General features: G+C 33.2%; 3 protein-coding genes across 3 annotated transcripts; 1 reads left to right on the forward strand and 2 right to left on the reverse strand.

Annotated features, from left to right (window-relative positions):
• The first annotated feature begins 3,021 nt into the window (after positions 1-3,021).
• LOC114192633 (E3 ubiquitin protein ligase DRIP2-like) lies at positions 3,022-8,506 on the forward strand. Its single transcript, XM_028082412.1, has 8 exons — positions 3,022-3,222; positions 3,333-3,569; positions 4,229-4,328; positions 5,661-5,991; positions 6,125-6,567; positions 6,696-6,746; positions 7,608-7,680; positions 7,912-8,506. The coding sequence occupies exons 2-8, from the start codon at positions 3,452-3,454 to the stop codon at positions 8,089-8,091; spliced, it is 1,296 nt and encodes a 431-aa protein (XP_027938213.1). The 5' UTR covers positions 3,022-3,222; positions 3,333-3,451; the 3' UTR covers positions 8,092-8,506.
• A 2,825-nt stretch (positions 8,507-11,331) lies between these two features.
• LOC114189725 (PRA1 family protein D-like) lies at positions 11,332-12,656 on the reverse strand. The gene has a single exon (XM_028078385.1). It carries the CDS (start codon positions 12,427-12,429, stop codon positions 11,851-11,853), a length of 579 nt encoding a protein of 192 aa, XP_027934186.1. The 5' UTR covers positions 12,430-12,656; the 3' UTR covers positions 11,332-11,850.
• A 317-nt stretch (positions 12,657-12,973) lies between these two features.
• On the reverse strand, positions 12,974-15,718 carry LOC114189724 (GABA transporter 1-like). The gene is made up of 7 exons (XM_028078384.1): positions 15,327-15,718; positions 15,013-15,135; positions 14,821-14,915; positions 14,547-14,733; positions 14,298-14,428; positions 13,859-14,074; positions 12,974-13,576 (listed from the first exon to the last, which is right to left on the reverse strand). The coding sequence occupies exons 1-7, from the start codon at positions 15,490-15,492 to the stop codon at positions 13,175-13,177; spliced, it is 1,320 nt and encodes a 439-aa protein (XP_027934185.1). The 5' UTR covers positions 15,493-15,718; the 3' UTR covers positions 12,974-13,174.
• Positions 15,719-27,059: the final 11,341 nt, after the last annotated feature.

Raw genomic sequence — 27,059 nt, forward strand, 5'->3', positions numbered from 1 at the left:
TAGAAGAGGATGTTTATATGGATCAACCGGTGGGGTTCACTAAAGAAGGAAAGGAACACATGGTGTGTAAACTTAAGAGATCAATATACGGACTTAAGCAAGCTTCTCGACAATGGTATCTTAAGTTCATTGTGTCATTTGGATTTAAGGAAAACATTGTTGATCAATGTATATATTTGAAGGTCAATGGGAGAAATTTACATTTTTTATTCTATATGTTGATGATATCTTGCTTGCAACTAATGATCTTGGTCTATTAAGTGAGACTAAAAGGTTTCTCTCTAATAACTTTGAATGAAAGATATGGGTGAGGCATAATATATGATAGGAATAGAAATATTTCGTGATAGATCACAAGGACCGTTAGGTTTGTTTCAGAACATATATATTAATAAGGTTTTAAGGAGATTCAGAATGGATAAATCTTCAATATCTCTCGTTCCAATACAGAAAGGAGACAAGTTTAGTCTTATGTAATGTCCAAAGAATGATTTGAAACAGAAACATATGGAAGATATCTCTTATGCATCTGTTATTGGGAGTTTGATGTATGCTTAAACATGTATGAGGTCAGATATTAGTTTTGCAGTTGGTATGCTTGGTAGATACCAAAGTAATCCAAGACTGAAGCATTAGAAAGCTGCAAAGAAAATTTTAAGATACCTACAAGGAATAAAGAACTACATGCTTACTTATAGAAAATTGATCATCTTGAGGTGATAGGTTATACAGTTTCAGACTTTGCCGGTTGTATGGATACAAGAAAGTCTACATTTGATTATGTGTATCTTTTAGTCGGAGGAGCAATTTCACGGAAAAGTACGAAGCAGTCTGTCATTGTTGCATCAACCATGGAAGCTGAATTTGTGGCATGCTTTAAGGCCACAGTTCAGGCTAATTGGTTGCGGAACTTTAATTCAAGACTTGGAGTAGTCGACAGTATTTCCAAGCCACTAAAAATTTATTGTGATAATTCCGCAACAATTTTATTTTCTAAGAACGACAGATATTCCAAAGCTGCTAAGCATATGAAATTCAAATACTTTACCATTAAAGAAGAAGTTCAGAAACATAGAGTGTCAATAGAACATGTTTGCACAAGTCTTATGATTTTTTACCCTTTGACAAAAGGGTTACCGCTCAATTTGTATGTTGGCCATGTAAAGAATATGAACATTATGTCTACTAGTGAATGTTAAATGTTGAATGTTAATGTTATTAATGTTTATTGGACACTCTAAGCTCTTTAATGTATAAGTTTATGAAGTTGTGTTTTCTTCTTTATGTTTATGCATGCAAATTATGATGAAGAAAACAAATTATGTTATGTTATTGTTATTGAAAAAATGACATTATGTTTGAATTAATTATTATGGACTTCTCATCCTAAAATTATATTAAGGAGAAATGAATGATATAATAGTACATGGAAGGGATCATGTCGAGGAGTGAATGATGTGTAACCATCGTGACTATTATTATTTCTATATCTTTGATTGTGAATAATGATTGAACCAATTTATGTAAGGTACTTTAATGCACATTATGTTTATGTATTAAATCATATAATGTTATGACATCATATGAGTCAAGTGGGAGAATGTTTCAATTAATTCTATTATGTGACTCATTTAAAATATAATGATGGGTCCTATTGTGATTTAATAAAATATAAAGATCTATTGATTATTATGGGAAGTCGTAATAAAATAAAATAAAGTCGGTCCAACTTATTGGACGTTATAAAAGGGTATTAGGATTTTGTCTCTAGTCAAAAGGTTTTCTTACAATAAGTCATCAAGAAAGAGAGTGTGGGAAGAGAAACAATCCAAAGAGATAGATTGAAAAAAATAAGGTTGAAGAAAAAAGATTGAAGAACGCATTATTGGATCTCTTATGGATCAAGGTTAATATCTTAATATCCTATTATGTTTGCATGAATATTGAGAATCATGAATCTTAAGATCCTAAAATAATTTTCTATAATGAATTATTATTGCATGAAAACTATTAATTGATTTACAAGTAGTACATGCCTAATATGAGGGAAGAAAAAGATAATTGTTGTTGAAAGCCAAAATCAATATCATATTTCAAAAATATTGAGCTAAATCGAATAGCTAAAAGAAGGAAAGAGAGATAGTGTCATTACAAGCATGAAAAACAATTAAGAAGAGTATTTGGGTATTGTATTCATAAGCATGGAAGCATACAAAACAAATGAAAAAAAATATAAAAAAAAAAAAATATATATATATATATATATATATATATATATATATATATATATATATATATATATATAAAAGACTTACAAAACATATTTAAAAGCTAACTATATATAAAGTTTTGGTACAATTTTCCCTAATTCAAGAGTCAACTATATAAATGAGGATAAATATAACTTAAAAGTTGAGATTATAGTCTTGTAAACAAAGAAACTTGATTTATTATATCGCCTAATTTCATTTGAACGAGGAATTGGTACAAACATGTTTTTCAAGAGTAATCTATAATATGACAACCGAAATACTTCAAATATTTCGTAGCTATCTATCTATATATATATAATTTTATTTTGAAGCTAAAAAGTCAAAATGGAATATTAAAAGTATAAAAGACCATAAATACTAACAACTAAAAGTGAAGCTAAAAGCTAATGTTAATATATATATATATATATATATATATATATATATATATATATATATATATATATATATATATATATATATATATATATATATATATATATATATATATATATATATATATATATATAAAAGTCAGTTGAGGCGCGAGTACATTGACCATGGGGTGCAGGCGAGCGCAGAGAAAAGAAGCCCCCGCCAACGAAGTGATTACACGTAATAATAATCTATTAATCTAGAGTGCGCAGCTTAAAGTAGGAGAGCGCAACGGTGCACGTTATCTTTGCCTCCGACATCACAATCCATCTGCTTGAAGAAATCGAACCAAATAAACGCAAGGTTTGATTGAGAAAAGGAAAAAAAAAAAAAAAATTAAAAAAAAAAAAGAATAAGAAGACAAAAGAGAGAAAACCAGTTTGGAGCGTTGGTTAAAGGCTTTTCTCCTTTCGATTGAGATCAACCTCAACAACACCAACGCTGTTCGAATCCAACAAGCCCCCCCTAAATCCACGTCCAATCTCACCGACCCATCTCCTTTCTATAGCATTCTTCACCGATCCACACTTCCTAGGTCCCTTTCGCTCCTTCTTTCTCTGCTCATAATATCTTATTATTCGGTCTTTGATTCTTGATTTGGGAGTGTTATATGTGTGTTTCTTTGTCATGGTGGTGTTAATGCAGGTGATTGTAGCGAAGTGGACGTAAATTTGCATGCACTGTGGTGGATAGCATAGGACACACACACACACACACGCATATACATACATACGTGAGGTGTGAGAGTTAAGGTTGGGTGATCCATGACGATGAAGAGGCTTGTGAGAGTGAAGAGGGATGCAATTGCAGCATGCATGACTTGCCCGCTTTGCAACAAGTTCCTCAAGGAGGCCACTGCCATTTCTCTTTGCCTTCATACGTGTAATTAATCGCTTCCTTCTTAATTCTTCTCACTCTATCCCTTATATTACTCGTTCCCTTTTGCCTTTTTATTCAGTATCATCTGAATTTTCTCAAATTTTTATTCTTTCTGCGTTTTCCATTCATGGGGTTTGTCCCGTTTTTGCGTTGTTCATTTGGGTTTGTGGCTTGTTTAACTCAAGATGGGGAATATTTGGTATTTGTTTAATTACAGATATGGGTGTTTTGTAAGTAAATACTTTTGAAAATTCTATTTTTACTCCTGTGAGTATACCCATGTTACACACCATTGAGAACGTGGTTGTTACACATTAGGAAGTTCTGTGTGTCACCGGCTAGTTTTTCTTTTCCGTGATAGGAACTTTTCTTGCGTCTGTACTTTCTGGTGGTTTTTTTAGCTTATAAACTTCTTATATTTTTTGAATGTCTAAATAGTATATTTCGGAAAATCGTATCCAAGTCTATAAACCATTCAAGAATAGTCTTTCTTGATTTACTTGGCTTCATTTCTTATGTTGTTAATTGTGGAGGTTTATACGGTAAGTAACTATGCCTGATGGTTTTTCTCGATTCTTATGGACATTGTGATGTGAGATTTGTGTTTATTATGAATGCTTCATGGATGACCAGACAAATTGATCCCGTAGAATTTTATGCAGTTTGCAGGAAGTGCATTTATGATAAAATTACAGATGAAGAATTGGAAAATTGTCCAGTATGCAACATTGATTTGGGCATTGTTCCGCTGGAGAAAATGAGGTCAGTCCCTTCAGATAATTGTGACTAATCCCTTTTTTGTTGTACTTTTTCTTCAAAAAGAAGGGGAGGGGGAGGGGGAGGGGGGAATAGCTACAAAAATGGAAGGTGTTGATTTACCTTGGTCTATTGTTCCGGCAAGAGATTCTGTTTTGCATGTCAATTTTTGAAAGCTGCTAAAATAGAGATACATGATAGACCGTTTCATTTAAAAATTGAATTTATTGTTGATGTGTCTAAATTTGCACTTAAAAGCTGTCTAATACTGCTAAGTTGCTCAAACATTTATTGAAACCCCATTATGGAAAGAAAAAGGAAACAAACAGGTGTATTGGATCAATCATGCTGCAATCAGATCTTCCTCTAGGTTGGTATTACATTGCAACATCACGCAAGAAAGAGAACTGTGATGTTGTGATGTGGCCATCACATAAAGTCATTGATTTCTTAATTTTTGGAAACTTGCTCCTGACATTCACTTGTGGCATCATAATAACTCGTTGTAATGTTCCTGCAAGTGAACTATGACATCCAAGGGAATAAAATACATTCAGCTTGTCGTCAATAGATAACATAGCCTACTATTTTCATATTATGCTTGCAGTTTATTCTCTGAATTTTCCATTCATGTATACTTTTTACGCGTCTGATGTTTGGCATAGAAAATATCAAAGTATTTAAGATGCATAACCAAAACATAAAGCAAGAGAAAAATTTAACAATTGTGCTTTAACTCCATCAGATGGAGTTAATCATTTTTCATCTGAAATATTAGCTTGAATCAGATAAGGACTAATCATCAAAATAGTTGTGATCCCATTAATAGATGGAATGGCTGACATAATTAACCCCATTATTTCGGGTTTAGAATATTCTTTAGCTGAGTATATTTAAGTTCAATTTATTAGTTTTGCTTTGTCTGTAGAAGATTCCATTCCCTTTTATTCCGAGAAAGGATGCCCTATTTATTGGTTTTAGTCCATTCCCAAAATTGATGGATTTATCCTATTAGCAGAGGAGCTTGACCATAAACGACCAAAGTACTGGACTATAAGAGCATATAATGTTGAACTTGGATCAAACATTGCAGGCATTAGTATTGGTGAATTAGTTAGAGACAATACATGATAGTTTTGCAAACTGTCTCAAGTCTCAACCAGATGTGAAAAACTTGCAAAACTTAAATAATAATATATGCTTTATATTAATTGCCTTCATCACTATTCTTTATATGAATGCCTCTGGCATTGAAGCACACAACTAAGTTTTTGTTTTTTTTTTTTTTCTGAAATAGCTTTTCTCTTTTAATTTATTCCACGTTTTTCCTATTCCCAGGCCAGACAACAGTTTGCAAGATTTAAGGAACAAAATTTTCCCTTTCAATAAAAGAAAGCAGAAGGCAGCTGTAGCTATCCCTTCAGTACTATTACCAGCTAGAAGAAAGGAAAGATCACTTTCATCTTTGGTTGTCAGCACTCCAAGGGTATCTACACAATCAACCATGACAGGAAGAAGAACAAAACCAACAAGAAAGGCACTAGGCCTGCAGGGCTCTGGTTTCTCTGTTGAAAAGCTCATTAAAAAAGAAGAGGAATTACTGGAAGATCGCCAAGATAGTTCATGCTCACCTGACACTTCAAACAAGTCTGCAAAGAGTGCGGGACAGGTAAGAAAGACGATGATGCTCTTCTCATTGTGCTCACAATATATGGTTCTGTTGACTTTGTTTTTTTCTTTTTGTTTTATCTTGGTGTATTTGTTTTCCCTGATGGCACAATGTGTTTTTCTTATTGGTTTAGAGTTTGTCACCTTGTAAAAATAGTCAATCCATATGCAATAGAGGACTGCAGAATGGTGCTGAAACACAGGAAGCAAAATGGGATCTTTGGAAAACTTTGAACTATTTAGCAGAGGCTGCAAGTAGGAGCAAGTCTTTCAAGTCTAATGTGCAAGCATCTAATGCTAAACCAGAATCCGTGAAAGTAAATGACACTGATACTAAAGTGCTGAAAGCCAAAATTAAGGAAAATAAGCGCAAGGCAAAAGTTGCAGATGAAAAGATTAGCACTGATCATGTCTCTCCAGATACAGCAAAACCCAACAAATTGCGAAGAGTTCGCCCAAAAAAGGAACATGCTTTTGGAGAATCTAGAATATCCCCTCAGGCTGTTCTGGATGCTAATGACAGTAACCTCTTATGGAATGACTCAATTTGGTTCTCCTTAGCAGCTTCCGAAAACCAGTGAGAAAACATTAGCTTTGAATCTTGAATTAACAAATTCTATCTTGGCATCCAGTAATTATTATATGTATTTCGTAAATCATATTTTGAATATTTCTACTTGTACTAAGTTCCCACTAATGTTTCAGGGAAGGAGATGCACCTTTACCCCAAATTCCTTCAAGTTATGTAAGAATAAAGTAAGTTCCTCGTCACTTTCTGGACCAATGTAGACACCGTGTTACAACTTAATTATATCTTTTAAATGAAAATATTCTACTTAGCTATTCATTAATATTTATGTAAGCCCATCCAGACTAGGGTATAGATTTTGTTTGAACAAACTTTTTCGTAAGCCCTTTTAGGAAAGAAAAAAATGAAATTAATTTCTTCATAAGCTCAAATTAACTTGTGCACAAGTTAAAAGAAAATAGAAATGTTATATGAGAGAACTTCTATATGTTAGTTAACACATGAGCTAGTTTTAGCTATGAAGAAGTTAGTTTTAGTTTTTCCTCTTGTATCATGAGCTTATATTAGAAGTTTGTCCAAATAGACTCAGTAAAATTTCATGCAACTTACCAAATAACACCAAAGGAAGTGATTGGTTTGACCTTTGGCTGATTATGCCTCTGTAGTCAATGATCTATTATTCCATCAATTAGACAGAGGAGAATTAACCTAATAGGAACATATGCATATCAAGGTAATATGTTAGCTATTTTAGCATGATACTGGAAAAAGGAAATAGCAAAAAGACAAGCTTGATAAAAATCCATGACTGTCGAGAAAGGAAAGAGGCCATGGATGCATGAAATGATTGACCACTTCAAATTTAAAGAATTCTTTGAACAATTCTACTGTGATGTGGGGATGCATACCTCCCTCCCCTCTCATCAATAACTGTAGTAGCACTATTAGTGTATAATAATGTCTCTTTCTCTTTTTGTACAAGTTTCTAGTTATCCATCTGGAAGAATGCTTGAGAAACTGGTTATGCTTTCAAATATAGAACTAACCGAGCTCTGATTTCTCATGTCTATCTATTCATCTTGCTCAAGGGACGGAAGCATACCTGTCTCATTTATCCAAAAATTGTTAATGAAGAAACTGGGCCTGAAAAGTGAGGATGAGGTAAGTCTTTGTTGGATATGTAGAATACATTCATATTTATGCAAAGGGTCAAGGACTCCGGTAACTTGGTTCTTCACTAGGATTAATTTTCATCAAACCTTCTGGGTTTTAGCATTTGCAGTTTTGTTATCATTAAAGTTTTCTGCTTGTCTTTTTAGCGCATGACATGTTGCACTATTATATCTTCTAAGACGTGCTCTTGCTTATAGTCTGAAGTTACTTCTGTTGCAGGTTGAGATCAAATGCATGGGACATCCTGTGCTTCCTTCACTACAGGTACAGAATTTAGTTGAATTGTGGCTTGATACGGCATCTACAGGCCACAGAATTCCTGCAACCATAGGATCCTCAGGGAAAGATTTTGTGATGATCCTAACCTATGGTCGGAAGGTCCAACAACCTTCATCATGAGTTGCCAATAGCTACACTATGTAGCAGGATAATAGACTGAATAATTATGAGGAATCTTCTCTCCTTGTAGAATGCTAAATGTGGAGTAGCAGAGCATGATGTTGAGTTGGTTATGGTAGTGATTGATTTTTAGAGAGCATGCCTTTTTATTTGCACACTGGCTGCCGCAGATGTTTTCTTGAATATTTGCCACAGTTGGAATTCACATTATATCATCCTGTTAAAGAAAAAAACAGTACCGTGTCTACAAATTAAGCAAAGGCAAAAAAAAGGCAAAAAAAAAAAAAAAAGAAAAATCTTTTAGTTAGAATGACAATGTGGGCCGCTTTGTCCCGATTTGACCCACCTGCTTTGGTCGGTATCAAATCGGGTTGGACAGATTCCTCTCACATAAGAAATGTCGGATAATTTTTTTCATCTGTATTGCATAATATTTGGTTTGTGGGAGATGGTCCACATAAAGAATTATTTATTTTATAACGTTCTTTTTTAATTATAACATGCAAAATGTCGTGGTATAAAATTTTAATAATTTTATTTGTATTTGATGAAATTAATAGAAATAATGAATTTTATAAGTTTTTCTTAAAATAAATAATATTTATAATTTAATAGTTTATAATTTTTTAATGACAAATCTATTAAAAGTTTTATAATAAATGTAACTAAATTCAAGTAATTAAAATTTTCAAGTAAAACTAAACACATAAGAAAGACATTTTTGAAAATAAATTTAATCAATGACAAAATTCTCACGATACTCATTAGTGGACAAATCCATACAAATGGATGAGTTGATCTTGTTGGTTTGCATAGGTTGTAAGTTATGCAAGATAATCTAATGAGATTAATGGACCAAAATACTCTATCCATTCTGTAGTATTACCCCTTTATGGTAGGAAGGGTAACCTGTTTGTAGATATTTTACATTAATACTTATAAAAATGTCTATTGATATTAACTATTCATACACATGACTTTTTTTTTTCATGGTTGTATATTTGGAAATATTTATATTAATTAAATCTATTTAATTATTGCTATACACAAATATGATAAAAAGACGAATAAAAGTGTCTATTGGGGTTTGCAAATTTTCATGTCTGATTGAAATGTTTTTTATTATTAGATTTCTAAAATTTTCATTGATATTTGTCTATTGTCATGAATCATAAATATTTTTTTAGAACTTCACTTTATGTGTTCTCATGTACAATACTTAATCAAAAGAATAAAATTTTGTTTGAATATTTTTCTTTTTCTTGCTCTTATATATATATATATATATATATATATATATATATATATATATATATATATATATATTTTTTTTTTTTTTTATCATTTGGATTTGTTATATCTTTTTATGAGCAATAGCAAATTCATCCAGAGTTTCATGCTAAGATTCAATTGATTATCTATTCTTCTTTTTCTTTAGTTTCTAAAACAAAATTCATATTTTCTATTTCATATTCATCTTCATATTTTCTATAATTATAATTTTGTAACATATAAAAGTCCATAAAATGAAATAAAAAAAAATTGTAAAGTTAAATAAGAGTACACGATGAAATGGACAAACAAAAATATACTGTAACCTAAACAAGACAAAATGATGGAGCATGAAAATAATCTTTTTAGATTTGGTAAAAGTTTAATGTTGTGTATTACTTTAACTATTTCAGTATTCAAAAAATTAAAAAGAATATGATCACAGATGAAAAAGAATATGAAGATGAAAATAATAAAGAAGAAAGTACGAGAAAAAGAATTTGTAGTTATAGTCAAAAGAAATAAAAAAAAAAACTATAAAGAAGAATTGCACTTGTTGTAGTTGCTCATGCTTAATTATAGTGATAATAAATAAGATTAAATAACAAATGAATAAAATAAAAAATTATAAAAAAGTAAATATAATTAAATATATCTTAAAAATAAGTTACAAAATTAAAGATAAAATTCACATAACATATGTGGAGATGAGTTGATTTATCAAAAATATGGGTAATTGCCATTTATAAACATTTAATGCCCAAGTAATTGCCAAACAACTTTTTCTCTTAAAGCTCAGAGTGATAGTCCTGCACATACGAAGTACATACCAGGCAGTACTTATACACAGAAACTCCTATCCTATTTGTCCTCTTGGTACGTCTACAAAGACTTTTTTCACACAATAGCTTCTAATAGAATTTAGAAAATAATACATACATCAACAATCTTTATCAAATATACAACTATTAAGTAGAATTTCAGCACAAGATCTTTAACATGATAGTAAGCATGTCCAACGAATATAAATTACCATAATTAATTCTATTTTTAACATGATAGTATTAGTAAGTCTGTCAAGGAATCACTTTTGAGGAATAATCTTCAGGCGAAAGAATCAAATTTTCTAAGCAGAACAGTCTAGTATGGAGGTAAGTGTGCACTAGGTTTTATATGATAACCATAATATTATATGAAAAATGGACAGATTACATATATTTTATATCTGAATAACCAATAAATATTTGGGAATTTAAGAGCCAGCTTCAGTTTGCGGGCAAAAATGTTATACTTCATTCCTGTTTTCACTCATCAATACAAAAGTGCTATACCATTCTCACCAATTTCCTGTTTTTGAATAATTCCACCAGAAATAGTGAAAACAATAAAAAGCTGTTTGCACCATTTCCTATAGACATATTTTAAAAGAAAGTGAAAAATTTATAGTTATTAGTAAAACAAGAAATGAAAACATATTTTTTAACATATCCAATTTAGCCATGACTCTAAGAACTACAGATCCAAATGCCTCCTATCCTATGATGTGAAAAATCAGGAAACCCATGTCAACATCCCAGAAAAGAACACAAAAGAGTACTTAAGAATGGATTGAGAGAAGAGTTTCAACCCTCAGTCTGAGATTGCTTAAGCTTTACATTCTGTCCTTACATGTTTGTGAGATTAAATCTCAACTTCCATCCAACTCTCAAACTAGGTAACCAAAATGAGGCAACTGGCATGGATTAAATTAGGTGTCAGCTAAACATTTAGGCAGTTACTTTGACATATGGTTTCACTAGACCATAATAAATTGACAATTCTGTGGTTCTTTTTTCAATTATCTCAAATGTTGTTGGACACTAGAACTTAGTAAGTCTCAATACTTGATTCACACAGGTGACTAGAAGATCAAATCTCAAAACAACTGTAGTCAAGCCACTCCAAAAAGCACAGCATTACACAAGAGGAAGCCACTAAGGAATATATGTTCTTAATTTAATCATATGATATACTCACAAAAAGGGCCAGAATAGCAAACTGAAACGATCACCACACACGTAGAAACAACAAATGAGTAACCAAAATGGTCCACTCTTCAGAGCAACCAAAATCTATCTATACTTGCACTAGATAAAAAAAATCAATTCTTATCCATTAGTGCTAGCCTATTACAAATGCAAAAAAGCACACCAAACCAGACCATAAACCAAATTGGAACTCAATACAGAATTTGAAAGCGAGTGCTTCAAACTATGAGTACTTATTCAAGAATTTACACGAATTCAGCGAACACGAAAAAAGGAAAGGGCCACCATCGAACCCATTCCATGCTAACAACACGGTACGTAAAAACTATCATATGGACACAATTCACATTTCCAAGTGACCAAAACCTAAAACTGGAGCCTCTATTTTCTTCGAATATATGCAATGCAAGTAATACAACAACGATTAAACGAAACAAATTGTTATATATACCACAGCCAACTATATTCTAGTTTGCCCTGTTCGTTTCGTTGGGCTACCGCCAACAACCGAGACCAAACCCCCATCAGAAACTTCCAATTCATCCATATACAAATCATCGGTGTTCCGAAACGCCGCATGCAGTGCCACCACCGCCGCCGCAACGAGCACAGCTGAAACCACGTTCAGCCAGACGCCGGTGAGGACGAGCGCCGCCACAGTGAGGGCAGCGAGCGTGGCAAGGACGAGGCGGTCGTCGAGCGTGCGGTGGAGCACGACCACAGGGCCGTCACGGAAGAAATAGAGAAAGAACCACGCGATGAAAACGGCGATGAACACGATGAGGGAAATCGGTTGCCAGAGAAGGCTGAGGAACAGGACGAAGAGCGCGATCATGGCGTAATTCACACGGAAGTGTCCAAGATTGCGCCTGAGACGAAGCGTGGCTTCGCCGAGGGAGTAGGGGAGCGTGAACGAGCTAAGCGCAACGAACTCCTCCCATGGACGCCGAGTGGAAAAGCCGGTAGGAGCGGTGGCGCGTGACATGGAAGGGATTGAATTGTAACCAGAGGAAAGGGGCGAGAAGTTAATGGACGACATTGGGTGGAAGTTCGAAACCCTAACCCTAACCGGAACGTGAAGACGAAGTTAGTGTTCTGTTCAGGAGGAACGTGTTTGAAGAGAAGGTGCTTCGTGTCGTTTCAGTGTAACAGAAGTTTTTTGTGATTGTGACGAAGCCCTGTTAAGTACTTATCAACTACTCAGTGCGAAGCGAAGGACGTCGGTAACGGGGTTTTGCCATCTATAAAGGCGCCAAAAAGTCAAAACAATTAAGTGACTTTCATTTGACTATTGTTTCCGTTATCTAAAAAATAATAAAAACTTTTCATATGGCTTTTTATGCCTTTTTCTACTAAGAAACTGATCACTATCTAAATGCATAGTGGTATCTTATGTTAAGCTTTTAAGTATAAAAAAAAGGACGGTATTTATAAAAGTGTTAATAATGTAAAAAAAGCTTTCATCTATAAAGTCGGGCCATGAAAAGATGTTGACTAGTGAAGCCTTGTGCTCCTCCAATTATCTTAACAATGATGTAAACTTGCTGGTGGTTGAGACAATGGCTAAAGTTCAGAACAAACGATTAATAGGAAAAAAATGAATTCTGTATGTAAAAGGCTAAGAAGAAAGCTCCAGAAAATACAGTACATGACCTCTTCTACACCACTTTAATGAAATTATCACCAACCATGATGTTTCTTAATCTTTATAGCGGGATCAAGACTATGAAGTTGCTGATTTGGGAAAATAATGTATTATAAAAGTACAACTTAGTCCAAAATCCTCACATATCATGGAAGAACTTGTAGTTCTTGATATCTTCCACTATGAGTCTGACTGCACCAATGCAACCCAAGATAGCAACTAATGAAAAGCAGGTAGCTATTAAAATATTTAATGGTCGCAGGAAAGGGCCAAGTTTGGAGTTATTGGGCGCTCTTCCAGCCTTAAGGTATGCTAAAGCGGGGAACACAAAGTCCAAAGGAGTAAATCCAATTGCCCCACAGATGGACACAAAATCTCCAAAGAAGGGCACTGCAGCAGCAATAAGAGTAACAAGAACCATGTATATGGAAGTAAAAATAAGTCGTGTTAGGCGATTTCTGTAGGGAAAATAGGTAGTAGATTTGTTAGACTTCAACCCTGTTCCTTCCTCAAAATAGCCATATGTTGGCCTGCAGTATATCTGACAAAGGAACTCCATTAGCAAAGGAACTTGAACCATGATATAAGTTTCTTAATTGGAATAACAAAAAATTATTAGGTCACCTCATATCATCATAATATTATTCATTCCTTCTGGTAAATTAAAAAAGAACACCAGTGACATAAACAGTGACTGACCTTAGAAATGTTATGATGTATAGCAGTGATAACCACAGAGCAAAAGACTAACATTCACTACTCTTTGACTCTGCCACAAGATGTTTCAAACAAGTACTCTTATATTGAAGTGCTAGAGAGGTACCTGAAAGCACCCAGATATTTGAATTGCTGCAAACAAATTTGCCATAACAACAGTCCATTCTGGAATAGACAGTGAAGCTAAAATATAAGGTTGGACTTCTGATCCAAATGCCCAGTATCCAGAGAAGGCCAATTGCCAGTAAGTCAATACTATGACAGTATATGCTGCTGATATGCTTTTGTACATATTCCTCTTAGCAGGTTCTCTCACCGTATTCTGGAAGAGGAATACACTGTCAGAAAAGGCCAAGCCACCATTTACAACATCAAGGTTTTTTGAAGTCAATGGTGACAATTGTTATTGGCCACATTTATCCATAATTTTCCTCAACAACACCAGGGATCATGGTGATACCACAACCGCAAACCAAAACCTTGTTTAGAATAGCAAGGCAAAAGAACACGTGTAACAATGTAAGAGACTTAGAACTAACAGGTACCTGTATTTCTGGAAGCATTGCGTCTCCAAATGAAAAGGCAATGGTCCCAAGCGCATTGAAGGCTTTGAAGAACTTAGAAGCAGAGCTACCGTGCAAACTATAACTTACTGAAGTCCTATCAATCTTCTTCCCTAAGAGATGTTGGAAATCAAATAGTCAAACAGTTTATGTGCGTGAAATAAAGAGGAGGAATCAATCAGGTGTCGAGGCTTTGACAGACAAGAAAAGGAAGATCCATCACCAGCTTACCATTGTAAAAGGTAACACCAATGGTTGTTCCAGCAAAGCCTATTGTGCTGAAAGTACACAGTGCGTTTACCCATCTCAGTGAGTGAATATCCGGGAGCTGGGAGAGAAGGAGTTCAAAGATTCCAAAGAAAATAATAAAATGCTGCAGGGTCAATGTTCCATTATGATGATAGTGCTTGTAAACTGCCTGTATAAACATGGAATTAGAACATATCCATAAGAAGATTTATATGAAAAGACTTGAACTTAATTAAAATCTGAGTAGATGCATAACCTTAAGGCTGCTGCCAGCTGCAATTTGAATGGCAATGTTATTTCCCAGAGAAGCTACCTGCTGAAAAATAGCAATAGACCAGTACCCCCACAATCCTTCAGGAATCAATAAACAAGAAATTAGACTATTGAATATCAAAGTCACCATAGCTATTAATGCCACAAGCAGAGAAATTAAATAACATGTACATACCGAAAATACTATGTGCCAGATGTCTATAGGTAAAGTGCTTCTCCCCGTTCCATTTCCACAGAGAAGCGATCAAAAAGCTAGAGTACCAGGTGGCAAGTGTTGCACTCACGAGACTACTCACACCTGGAACAATTCATTCATAGAGAGAAATACCAACAAAAAACCAGTTAACTAATTATTCAACATATGAAGAACAAAACATATGAAAGTGTCCCCATTTGAAATGAATAAAATATATAAAATTTGATGAGGACCCTGGTGGATACAAAACGACACTACTGTAGAATTTAATAAAAAAATAAATAAGAAATTACCAAGAGGCCAACCGAGAGAAGCAATAGCAAAGGGCAAAGGGGCATAAGCAGCAGGTGTGGCAATGGTGGTGGCAACATGGAAAGCTGCTTGCTTCCATGTTCCTTTACCACTCTCTGCTTCTTCTGAATCACTTTTCTCTGTCTCCAAGTCTCGCGTTGACCCCATTCTGTTTATGCTCCTATTACTTTGTTTATAACTTTTCCCACTCTCTATCTATACACAGATTTCTAATTCATTTTATCTTTCTGTTCTCGATCATGTTGTAGTTGGAGTTTAGACTATTCTTCTCCACGTTTGTTCACATTTTTCTTTGCCCGTAGTTGAAATCATGGACACACAGAAAGCGACATACTACTACTACTACAACCTTAGTGGCAGTTAAAAAGCAAGATTTCATGATCCGACGGGGAAATGAATTATAAGAGCATGTTTAGTCTTTTAAAAAGCGTCATGAGATGAGAAAATTAAATCAAAATCATTTATTTCATAGCAACATACCAAACCACCATTTATTATTTCCGTTTTTGCAGTAAGCAAACACATTGGATTTTTTTTTTGAAATCACCGTTGTGAGTTTTTGGGTTAAGGAATTGATATTTTGTTTTGTTTTTGTTGGTCCTAAAATAAGACCATTGAGACTGAAATGCTCGGTTGACAGATCATTATTGTCATTGAGAGATGATGGTATATAACTTGTGAGTTAGGATTAGGCTAATTATCTTAAACCAAGTTTGAGTTTTATTTTCTGTTTGGTCTTCACTATTTATAAATTATTGATCTTGAATGTAGGTAGTATTAGAGTTGAAAATGTTGATTGAGAATCAAGAGTTGGTCCTAGGAGTCATTCTTTAAAGGCAAAATTGATATCTATATTGTGTAGGTCAATTGTTGCATCACTGTAATCTTCATTGGCAACTTTTAATAAAAAGTGGACATCTTTTTTATTACAAATAATGCTTGTTTCATATTAATGAAGTTTTTCGTGGTGTATATGGTTTAACATTTCAAATTTTCTTTTGTTTAAAACAGAGTTTTTCTTTCATTGTCAAATTGAGACAAAAATTAATTTTGTGGTTATCAATAATTGTGTTTTCTGTCAACATTGCAGGAGAAGAAGTACATTTAGCTTAGGTTTTGTTAGAGAAGTCTAACCTTGTTCCATTAAGTATCACAAGTAACATAAGTTGTAGATTGATTACTTAAAAAATAGAACTAGGTCATTATTTTCGTATGATTTTTATGCAATATGATTGAATGACTTGGTGGAAATGAATAACACTTAATTCGTGTGTTTTGTGTGTCAAGTATAATATTTATGTAATACACGTGATTTAGAAAGATGATTTGGTGGGTGCTTTATGTTGAGGTAAGTTACATTAAGTGATTATGTGATAAGTGTTTTGTGCACGAATGATAGTTGTTCAAAGTGAGAAGAATTGCATTGAAGTAAGTCTGAGTTTCGACATTGTGCTGACTTGAGTTATGTATTTAGGTAATAAATATGAGTGCAGTCAATGAAGGTTGCTGATGTGCATACACCTGATTCCACCCACCCCAAGGATTTTACTGAATTTGGCGATTTTGGTGAGAGGGGTCATGTTGACATGGCTGATTTTGCTGACAATACCTCAGATCAAGTTGCCCAAGAAGAACATGTTCCAAATGAGGAAGCAGAGCAATCCCAAGAGAGCAATATGTAAGTGCGATGAAGGGATGATCCACATATGCATGTCAAGAGTTTTGCCATAAGAACTCCTTTTGTGACGTATAACAGAAGGAAACGCCATAAATAGTTTATTTAGAAAAATTGTTTGTTGTAGTTAGGATTTATATTGTTAACTTTGGTAATTTGGAAGTGTAGACTTATGGAACTAATTTATGGGAAGTTCTTATTTCCTTTACTAATTGATTTATGAATTTTTGAGTGGTTTATGTAAAGTTATTGTTTGGCTTATTGAGTGTTTGTGTGGGATACAATTGTTGGTTTATGGAAGAGTATGGTGGTGGATATAGGTGAATGTTGTTCATCCTCATTTGGATTGAGTGATTTTTTTTGAATTATTGAACCATATGTAATAGTGTGGATAAAGCTTATAGCAGGTTAGTAGTTAATATGTATGTGGTCATCAATTCAGTAATATTGGTTTACATGTTCAAACCCTTACCACACATACCACAGATAATTAATTATGTGCAAAATGTTATTTGCAGGTCAACACTTAATACTTTAGTGGTCTGCATTTAAAATTACTAGCTATCATATCTGTCATGTTTTACCAATTATCCCACACCAAGTTAATATGTAATCTGTGTTGTAGGATTTGTGAACCAATTATCCCATACCAAAATTGATGTTCTTCAAAAAATTGATTCTAACCTTATACCAGATTTTGTCAGGATGTGCAAATTATTTAGAGCAGGTTAATATTTAATAGTTCTTTGGTCATCATATAATGTTTGCAGACATAAGAATGTTGTACTTGTAGACGAATTATCCCACACCAAGTTTCATGATGTTGAATACATTGCATATACATAATTAAGGTGTTTAAATTCATTAAAGATGGGGTCCATATTGACACCTTTACCAAACATCACAAATTATAAGTGCGTGCAAAATGTGAAGCGCAGGTCAACACTTAATAGTGAATGATCAGTATTTAAAATTACTAGAGTTATCATGTATGTCCTGTTGTATCAATTATCCTACATCAAGTTTGGTGAAGTTAACTCTGTAGAATATATGTTAGTAAGGTTTTTTAATTCAAGGAAAGTGGGCTACATCTTCAAACCCTTACCATAGACCACAAATTGTGAGGGTGTGTAAAATGTTTAGTGTATGTCAACACTTAATACTTCATTGATAAGCATTTTTTATTGTGACAATTGACATGTATGTCATGTTGCACTTGTGCAACAATTATCCCACAACTAATTTCATGATGTTCAATATCTTGCATTATATCTTATTGAATTTGTGTGATTGACTATAAGTGGTGTAAATATTGAAACCCTTTCCAAAAAGCACAAATTTTGAGGGGGTGCAAAATCTTAATTGTCGGTCAACACTTAATAGTCCATACATAACCATATAATATTTCTAGAGTTGAAATGAATGTCCTATTTTAGGTGTGGACTAACCTCATCAACGTCTATTCTTTGAGTAGTAGTGAGTTACATGGATACTAAAGTGCACAAAATAAATTCAATACCATAGATGTAGTACATCCTTCCAAACACATAGTGTCATGAAACTAAAAGTTCAAATTAACAACATAAACTAAAAGACATTAAACAATCATGAGTTACGTAAGTGATATATTATCCAAAATAGAAGATCCAGCTTTGGAGCTCTCCCCAACCTCAAAATATGGAATATTGGTGGATGGAGGAACCATCCTCTACAGTATATCCTCCACATTAGTAGTGTTAGTAGGCTGCACATTGGGCTACATAATAGGCTGCAAATTGGGTTCCATATTTGTGTTTTCATTTGCATTCGGATTGGACTGCACACTGGTTTAGACATTGGCCTCCACATTTGGTTTGACAACATAGTTAAGTCGCACCACAAACATAGAAGCCTTAACTTCTTCTTTAGTTGGATGACTTATGTCAAACTTGAAAATCTATTCATGACATAAATTATTATATTGTGTGAGTTGAAGCAAATCTTTGAAATGAAGAAAAGATATATTTGTGTGAAGATTATTTATTTGCCATAAAAATGTTTCTAATTGTGATGTTGAGGTTCCCAATGGGTCTGAATATGGCAACCTAGTCAATGAAAATGTATAAACTTTTATGAGTAATAGTAGGTAAAGAGGAAAATCAATAAAGAGACATAATTTCATAATTTATTTACTTCAACAATTCCTAAATAACATGCAAGTTCGTTAAAATTCATCAAACACATATGTCAAAAGGAACACAACTCATTATAAATTGTACAGATGCACCAAAGTTATTCACCACATTCACAAGTTATCATTACTATAACATGAAAGATCCAAAAATTGAGTGATACCACATGCTTGCAAAACATGTTGCACAAGTTATCACTTGTGTGCACATAGGTCATCACATTACATCAGACAGTTTTAATCAACTTGGTTATGCAACAATATGAAAGACATATCTAGAAATGAACACAGATGCACAAAGTTAATCACCACATTCACAAGTTGTCATTGCTATAACATGAAAGTTCCAAAAATTGAGCGATATCATATGCTTGCAAAAAATGTTGCACATGTCATCACTTGTGTGCACATATGTCATCACTTGTGTGCACACATGCACCATAGGTCATCACTTGTGTGCACACAAGTCATTAGCAAAAAATGCAGACAGTTCTGGTCAACCTATTCAGTAAACTAGTATCCATGCACCTATCAAAGTACTTGATTCATTAAAAAGCAACTTCAACTTCAACCAATTTTACACCAAAAATAAACCTAACGAACTCCATCACAGAAAGATACCCACACAAACACAACAAATAGAAACCCTAGAATAAACAATCATCTAGTTCAAATGGAAAAAAAAAATCAAAACTTTGGGTGTTTTAAACACTAAAACACACCTTAACGTACAAAAGTTCTCCATACCTCCAATGTCATACAACAATCGTGGTTCTTAGAATTGCAACCTTCAAAAACAATGCCCGAACAGCCCAAACCCAATGGAGGAACCGCTTCACCTCACTGATTTAAGAAACTGCAATGCAAATCCCTGTCGTGCTTTGGTCGACACAGAAAACGCCTTCGTCAACAACACTTTCACCTTTTCTCCATCATGTCGTTTCGTGCTTTGCGAGAGAGACAAACAACCTTCGTCAACAAAATCAAAAACTCTTCTCCCTAACCCTTTCCAGCTCTACCCGGGAGAGACAATATGAAAAATTGCTTCACCTCTTCTCCTTAACCCTTTCTCCATCTTTGTTTTTTATCTTCCTTCGTAAAAACCTTACAAACTTCGCACAAAAAAAATTGTTAGGGGTGAGAAGAAAAGGAGAGTATGTGTGCACGAGAGAGAAACACATAAAGACTCCAAAGAAAGTGAAAGTGGGAAAGTCGGGCTGCTCACTCCCCACCACTTCTCGCCTCAGTATTTTTTTAAAATTATATTAAATTCAAAAATAAAAGTCACCTCACCTGGCCACGTCACGTAGTCACATTGGAGTAAAAAAAAATAGAGTCATACTATCATAATTCTTTCAATAAATATAATAAGGATAACAATGATATAATGATGTTGAAGATGACATAAATATTAATTATAATAATAATAAAATTGTAGTAATAATAAAAGTGAAAGTAATAATTATGATGAAAGTATTAAATGATTAGATGATAATGGTAATTAAAAATCAATAGTGATGGTAAACGTGATAGCAATTGATAAAAATAGTAAAAGTTATGCCTTAATATAAATTTGAGAAAATTTAAATGAGTTTTTATCAAATTTTATGTTTTATAGAGTGTTTTAGTAAAATTATATTTTTCAATTGAGTTCCTCTTTAATTAATTGATGTGAATGCTATTTTGTTTCACTATCTTGTTGACTTGTGTAATTTTATACCTTTTCGACAACTTCTCTAACGAACTTCTCATCAAATATTATTTTGAGCTCATCAACCTCTCTTGTAACACATTCAGTGGAGGAACACTTATTTCCATGAAACGTTGCAGAATCTACAGTATCTTTGGTTGGACTCCAACAACATTCATGAAATCCTACTTTCGTTATTATGAATTGTTCCTCTCTTGTGCAACTCATCGCAAAGGATAACACTTTCAACATACTTCTTCCTCTCATCATGGGAACCATGTCGAAGCTTCAGGTGCTTTGACTTGTGAAACCTACTTTCTAGTTCAGTTCCAACTTCCACATTTTGCAATGTGCACCTGCTAAGTGTGAATGCAACAATATTTTGGAGGTTTTGGATGTTGAAGACAATTGCATTGTTTAGATACGATTTTTCTTGTGGTTGACCGATGTTAAAGTCGTTTAAGGCCCTTGACATTTCTTAAAACTTCTTTACTAATTCTGAGCCAATAGATAGGTGGCCAAAGATTTTTATAGTGAATAGATTGGAGAAAATTTTGAATATTTATTTATATTGTCAAATAAGTAATAGTTAGATTATGAGGTAATAAAATTATAAAAGTACATGTAACGACGAGGCAAGATAATTACCACATCACCCATTTAGATGTTACTTTTACATTACATAGTTAATAGGAACTTAATTGGAAAATAGAAAAATATAAATTTTTTTAATACTCAATAAACTATAAACTATCAGATATTTCAAACTTAATTAAGTCAAAATTATTTATTATGATAAGGAATGGAATATTAACAATAGGGTTAAATATGCTTTTTGGTCCCCTAATTTTTAGTGAAAATTGGAATTAGTTCATCTTCGAAATTTTGGACTAATTTAGTCTCCCTAAAATATGTGGATTTAGTCCTTTATCATTCAAGAGTGTAGAGAAAGAGAAAATTCGTACACCGATATTTTACATTGGTTCGGATCAACTTAACACTAAAAATAAACCAAACTAGCAATCATAGAAAAAATAGTTTAAGGTTTAGATAACACCTTTCTTGAAGACAAAAAATATAAGAGACATCTTCCTTTAATCACACAAGGAATGAAACACCTCCTTTGAATCACACAAAGGATGAACAATTTCTCCTCGCAACAACAACAACACTCAATTCCTCAAGAACCCACTTAGTGACAATTATCACTCTATCCACACTAGGTTTTCCAAAGCCTGTTTTTCAAAGCCTCTTTTCACAAACATAAAGATTTTCTTTTGCAATCACAACATTGAACCACTTGGTAAAAGTTATCGCTCTGCCCACACTAGGTTTGTTAAAGCCTTTTTTCACAAACACTAAGATTTTCTTTTGTAGTCATAACACTAAACCTCTGAATGAAAAGTTATGTTTGAAATAAGTCTCCCAAAATATAGGAATTCGAAAATTAAGTCAAAAAACTAAAGACATGTTACAACTATTGCTGATAATCGATTATTCAAATAGAAAATCGATTATCACAAAAAGTTCTCTGAAAACATATTTTTGTTGTGATAATCGATTATCACAGAAACTCTCATGAGAATCTTAATTATTATTTTTTTGTGCATGTTGCTTTATGAATTTCTAAGTTATGTCCCACACACAAAATACTCACTAATATATACAAAGACTTGATCATATAAATATATGACTTATTACAAAGATACCTTCCTTGCATCGCATAAGGAATGAACCATCTCCTTTGAGTCACACAAAAGATGAACAACAACAACAACAACAACCAATCCTCAAGAACCCACTTGGTGAAATTTATCGCTCTACCAGTGTTATTGATATTGAATAACGAAAAATATCGGCGATTCCAAAAACCTTTATAAAGTTATAACGAAAACCATAATGAATTATGGCAGAAATATTGCGGTAAAAAATTATAATACCACCACATATAATTTTAATGAAAAAATAATGATATTATGTCTAAAAATTCAATTAATAATAAAATCATATCAAAGCACCATAAATTTAAAGTTCAAAATATATAATAACAAAAAATCATAAAATATATGTATTAAGTTTTTTTCTAATCATCGAATTCTTCTTCAATTCCAACATAATTGTCTTCAATGTCATCATCCAATGGGGGCATATCCCTTTTCCTCTTCTGCTTTTGAGAGAATCTTGTCAAAGTTAAGTAATCTTTCAAACTTGGAATCAGAACTATCACACAATTCATTTTGAACTTGAATTTGAGTCTTCTCTTTACCCTTTTGGGGTTGTGTTGGAGTTGCACCTTAATCTTTCTTAGAAGCATGGGAAGATCCAATAACAATACCACCACTTTAGGGTTGCTTTCTTTTATTAGTTGTTTGTCTCCTTGTATAAACTACCAGTTCTCCAATACACGAAGCTTCATAAACAGTTGCTCATTTAAGAGTGGGATCATCATAAAAAATTAACTCATTACCCCATCTTCATTATCGTTATCATCATCAACTTCTTCCACTAACCACTCATTACCTTCATCAATGTCATTCAATAGAATAGGGTCTATTTCATCCCTAATATCATATCTTTGAGCAAGTTGTTGATTATACTTTATGTAAACCAGATCATGCAACCTTTTTGTGGTCCAACCTATTTCTTTTCTTTGAATGAATATGCATTATGAATAAGTAATATGTGAATTAATTTCTTTCTACACTTTACAAATAAGATAATAATGAAATGAATCATGTCTTATTATTTACTTAAAAACACTCCAATTTCGCTCACATCCCGATGAACTATATGTCAAACTTAAAAATCTTCATTGCTAGCTTTTGTAAGTTCGGAGTTGCATGCCCATAATTCTTCCACCATTGAGCTACACAATCAAAGAAAGTAACTTAGAATGTAATCCATTATATCTTAGCGCAATTTAAAAAATGTTTAAGTGTCTTACCTGGGGTTGTGGTATTCCTTGATTCTTTGGCAAAATCATCACCAAAGAGTCCATTTGCACTCTTATAAAGAGGCAACTTAGTTAAATTTTTTTGCTGCATATCTTTACTTGGCATCAACCTCCTAATGTAGTCATATAATCCATTTGTAACTTCTAAATCATATTCCATGTTTGGGTTGGAATAAAAGAACTATGGATTCAAAAAGTGACCAGTAGCATGCAAGGGGCGATGAAGTTGACATGTCCATCTGTTATTAATGATTGTAAATACATCATTGCATATACTTTCATCGTTGTTGAATGACTTCATTATTTTTTTCCTTGGGCTTTCTCTATTGCAAGACACATACACAATATATATATATATATATATATATATATATATATATATATATATATATATATATATATATATATATAACCCATAATTGCTTTCCTTTCCCCATCCACTAGACGAAGCCCATGAACAAGAGGAGCCATGACTTTGAGAGTGAATACAACTTGATTCCAACATAAGAACAAGGTACTAGAATGGCTTTAGATAAAGACAACAAGACTAACTCCTGTTTGAATTGTCAGAATGGCTATAGATAAAGACAACAAGACTAACTCCTGTTTGAATTGTCTTCTTTATCAAAGGAAGCTTTCCAATGTCTTCAACCATCAAATCTATACAGTGGGAAACACAAGGAGTCCAATAGAGATGAGGTCTTTTCTCTTCTAACAACTTACCAACCAACATATAATTGCTCCCATTATTTGTTATAACTCGAACAACATTTTGTCTCAATAAAGTCAAGGTACTAAAATGGCTATAGTTAAAGACAACAAGACTAACTCCTGTTTGAATTGTCTTTTTTATCAAAGGAAGCTTTCCAATGTCTTCAAGCATCAAATCTATATAGTGGGTAACACAAGGAGTCCAATAGAGATGGGGTCTTTTCTCTTCTAACAACTTACCAGCCAACATATTAAATGCTCCCATTATTTGTTATAACACAACATTTTCTTCTCCAATTTTCTCTACAAGGGAATCAAGCATCTCAAATATTTTTTCTTCTGTCGTCACAAAGTTAGAACCATCAATGGACTTGACAAACATTGTCCCTGTAGGGGAGCTCACCAAAAAGTTAATCAAGCATTGGTGCTTTTGGTCAGTTTATGCATTTGACATAATAGAACAACCATCTTTGCTCCACTGCAATTTATAATCCTGCAACAACTTATCAATGTACTCAATTTCCTTGTTGAGAAGTGGAACTCTAATTTCATGATAACTAGGAGTAGGTAAATTAGGTCCATATGCACCTATGACATCAATAATATCTTGAAAACTTTTCAACCTCACAAGGTTGAATGACAAGCCTGCTTAGTACCAAAATCAAGCAATATATTGATGAGTCGAGGCCTTTAAATTTTTGTCACATGCCTCTTTGATGTTAACTTGCCTTAGTTTTTCCTTTTTTCTCATCTCTATTGCACCAACTGGATTTCTACAAAACATATCCATTGGTCCTTTTCTTCCACTGTTATTTCTCCCTTTATCATTACTAGTCATGGAAATTTCAACTTCATCTTCACTCTCATGGTTATCATTAGTTGTGGTATATCCAAGATTGACGGAGGAGCTGTCTTATTTTTCTTTATATAATTTCCAAAGTTCTTCTCTCAAATTTTTGGGAGTCTTGGTGCAAGCAACAACATTGACCTTCTTTGCATAAGATGTTCTTTTGCTCTAGTAACTCCTCCTTTCATAACTTTCCACAATAATTGAAACAATTGTATTTAAATTTGACTCATCCATCAGATGTTCCAACCCGGGTCACTTCTATGAGATGTTCTTGAAGGATCCTTATCATTGGCCATTATTGTTGCTAGAAAATAGGTATATTTTGTACAAAATAATTATAGTGAAAGTAGATAAGTAGAAAAAATTAAAAAATTGAAAAAAAGGGTTAAATATGTTTTTGGTCTCTTAACTTTCAGTCAAAATTGGAATTAGTCTCTCTTCAAAATTTTGGCATAATTTAGTTCTTTAACTTTAGAAATATGTGGATTTAATCATTTTAACCAAATTTTGTTAACTTTTTTTTACGTTTCAAACGTGTTTTATGATAATATTTGAGTTAACATTAAAATGAAAATGTGTTGAACGACATAAACAACTCAAATACTATCATGAAATGCGATTTAAACGTAAGATAAACTTAACAAAATTTGATTAAAAAGACTAAATCCACACATTGTTAAAGATAAAGGACTAAATTGGTCAATAATTTCGAAGAGGGACTTATTCCAATTTTCACTAAACTGGAGGGACCAAAAACATATTTAACAAAAAAAAATAGACTTGGTGGTGGCTAGCGGCAACAGTGGTGGCGGTCAATGGTGGCGCGACGACTGGCGGTTGGCAGCTGCAATAATGGCTGGTAGTGACAATTGATTCACTAACGTTAGCTAAGAAAGAAGTTAACGTGGGTGGGAAGCTTTAGGTTAAAAAGTTAAAGAAAAATACCTGGTAGGAAGTTAAGGTAAAATAATAAAATAAGAATGGAGAAGAATTTTTGCAAGTAGGTTAGATTAAATAAATGTTTATGGGTCAGGCCCAGTTTTAAAAGAATATGAAAATGGTGGCTAAAGTTAAGGTAAAAGAATAAAATAAGAAAGGATGAGATCTTTTGCACGTTAGGGTAAATAAAGGTTTAATAAGTCAGACCCAATTTTTAAATGAATTAGAAAGTAAAAGATGCAATTAGGTTTTGAATGTTATCTTCTTTCTCCCACCCATTTCGCCGTTCCCTACTCCCGTTTCTTCTTTTCTCCTCCATTTAAGATGTTGGTTTTTTTTTTTTTATTCAGTCCAATTTTTTCACGACAACCGCTCTACCACCGCCACCCGCCATGTCCAAAGCGGCTGCCATGGAAAACCCAATTCACCTCCATCTTGTTGTGACAACTAGCTGGAAAACTGCTACCGGTTTTTGCCATAGCCGATATTCAATAACATTGTACTCTAATCACACTAAGTTTTTCAAAGTCTTTTTTGACAAACAAAGATTTTCTTTTGCAATAACAACACTAAACCTTTGAATGAAAAGTTATGTTTGAAATAAGTCTCCCAAAATATATAGATTCAAAAATTAGATCAAGAAACTAAAAAAGACATGTTGCAACTATCCTTGATAATCAATTATTCAAAGAGATAATTAATTATCACAAAAAGTGTTCTGAAAAC

Source organism: Vigna unguiculata, chromosome 7 (genome assembly GCF_004118075.2).
Source record: "Vigna unguiculata cultivar IT97K-499-35 chromosome 7, ASM411807v1, whole genome shotgun sequence".
Lineage (NCBI taxonomy): Eukaryota > Viridiplantae > Streptophyta > Magnoliopsida > Fabales > Fabaceae > Vigna > Vigna unguiculata.

What these genes read in the sequence shown, in the direction of transcription:
- LOC114192633 (XM_028082412.1), top strand. Translation starts at nt 3,452, where the DNA reads ATGACGATGAAGAGGCTTGTGAGAGTGAAGAGGGATGCAATTGCAGCA. An exon ending in CTGCAAAGAGTGCGGGACAG is followed by an intron (nt 5,992 to 6,124) that starts GTAAGAAAGACG and finishes TTATTGGTTTAG; the next exon opens with AGTTTGTCACCTTGTAAAAA. An exon ending in TCAAGTTATGTAAGAATAAA is followed by an intron (nt 6,747 to 7,607) that starts GTAAGTTCCTCG and finishes ATCTTGCTCAAG; the next exon opens with GGACGGAAGCATACCTGTCT.
- LOC114189724 (XM_028078384.1), bottom strand. Translation starts at nt 15,492, where the DNA reads ATGGGGTCAACGCGAGACTTGGAGACAGAGAAAAGTGATTCAGAAGAA. An exon ending in TCTGGCACATAGTATTTTCG is followed by an intron (nt 14,916 to 15,012) that starts GTATGTACATGT and finishes TGATTCCTGAAG; the next exon opens with GATTGTGGGGGTACTGGTCT. An exon ending in AAATATCTGGGTGCTTTCAG is followed by an intron (nt 13,577 to 13,858) that starts GTACCTCTCTAG and finishes TTCCTTTGTCAG; the next exon opens with ATATACTGCAGGCCAACATA.
- LOC114189725 (XM_028078385.1), bottom strand. Translation starts at nt 12,429, where the DNA reads ATGTCGTCCATTAACTTCTCGCCCCTTTCCTCTGGTTACAATTCAATC.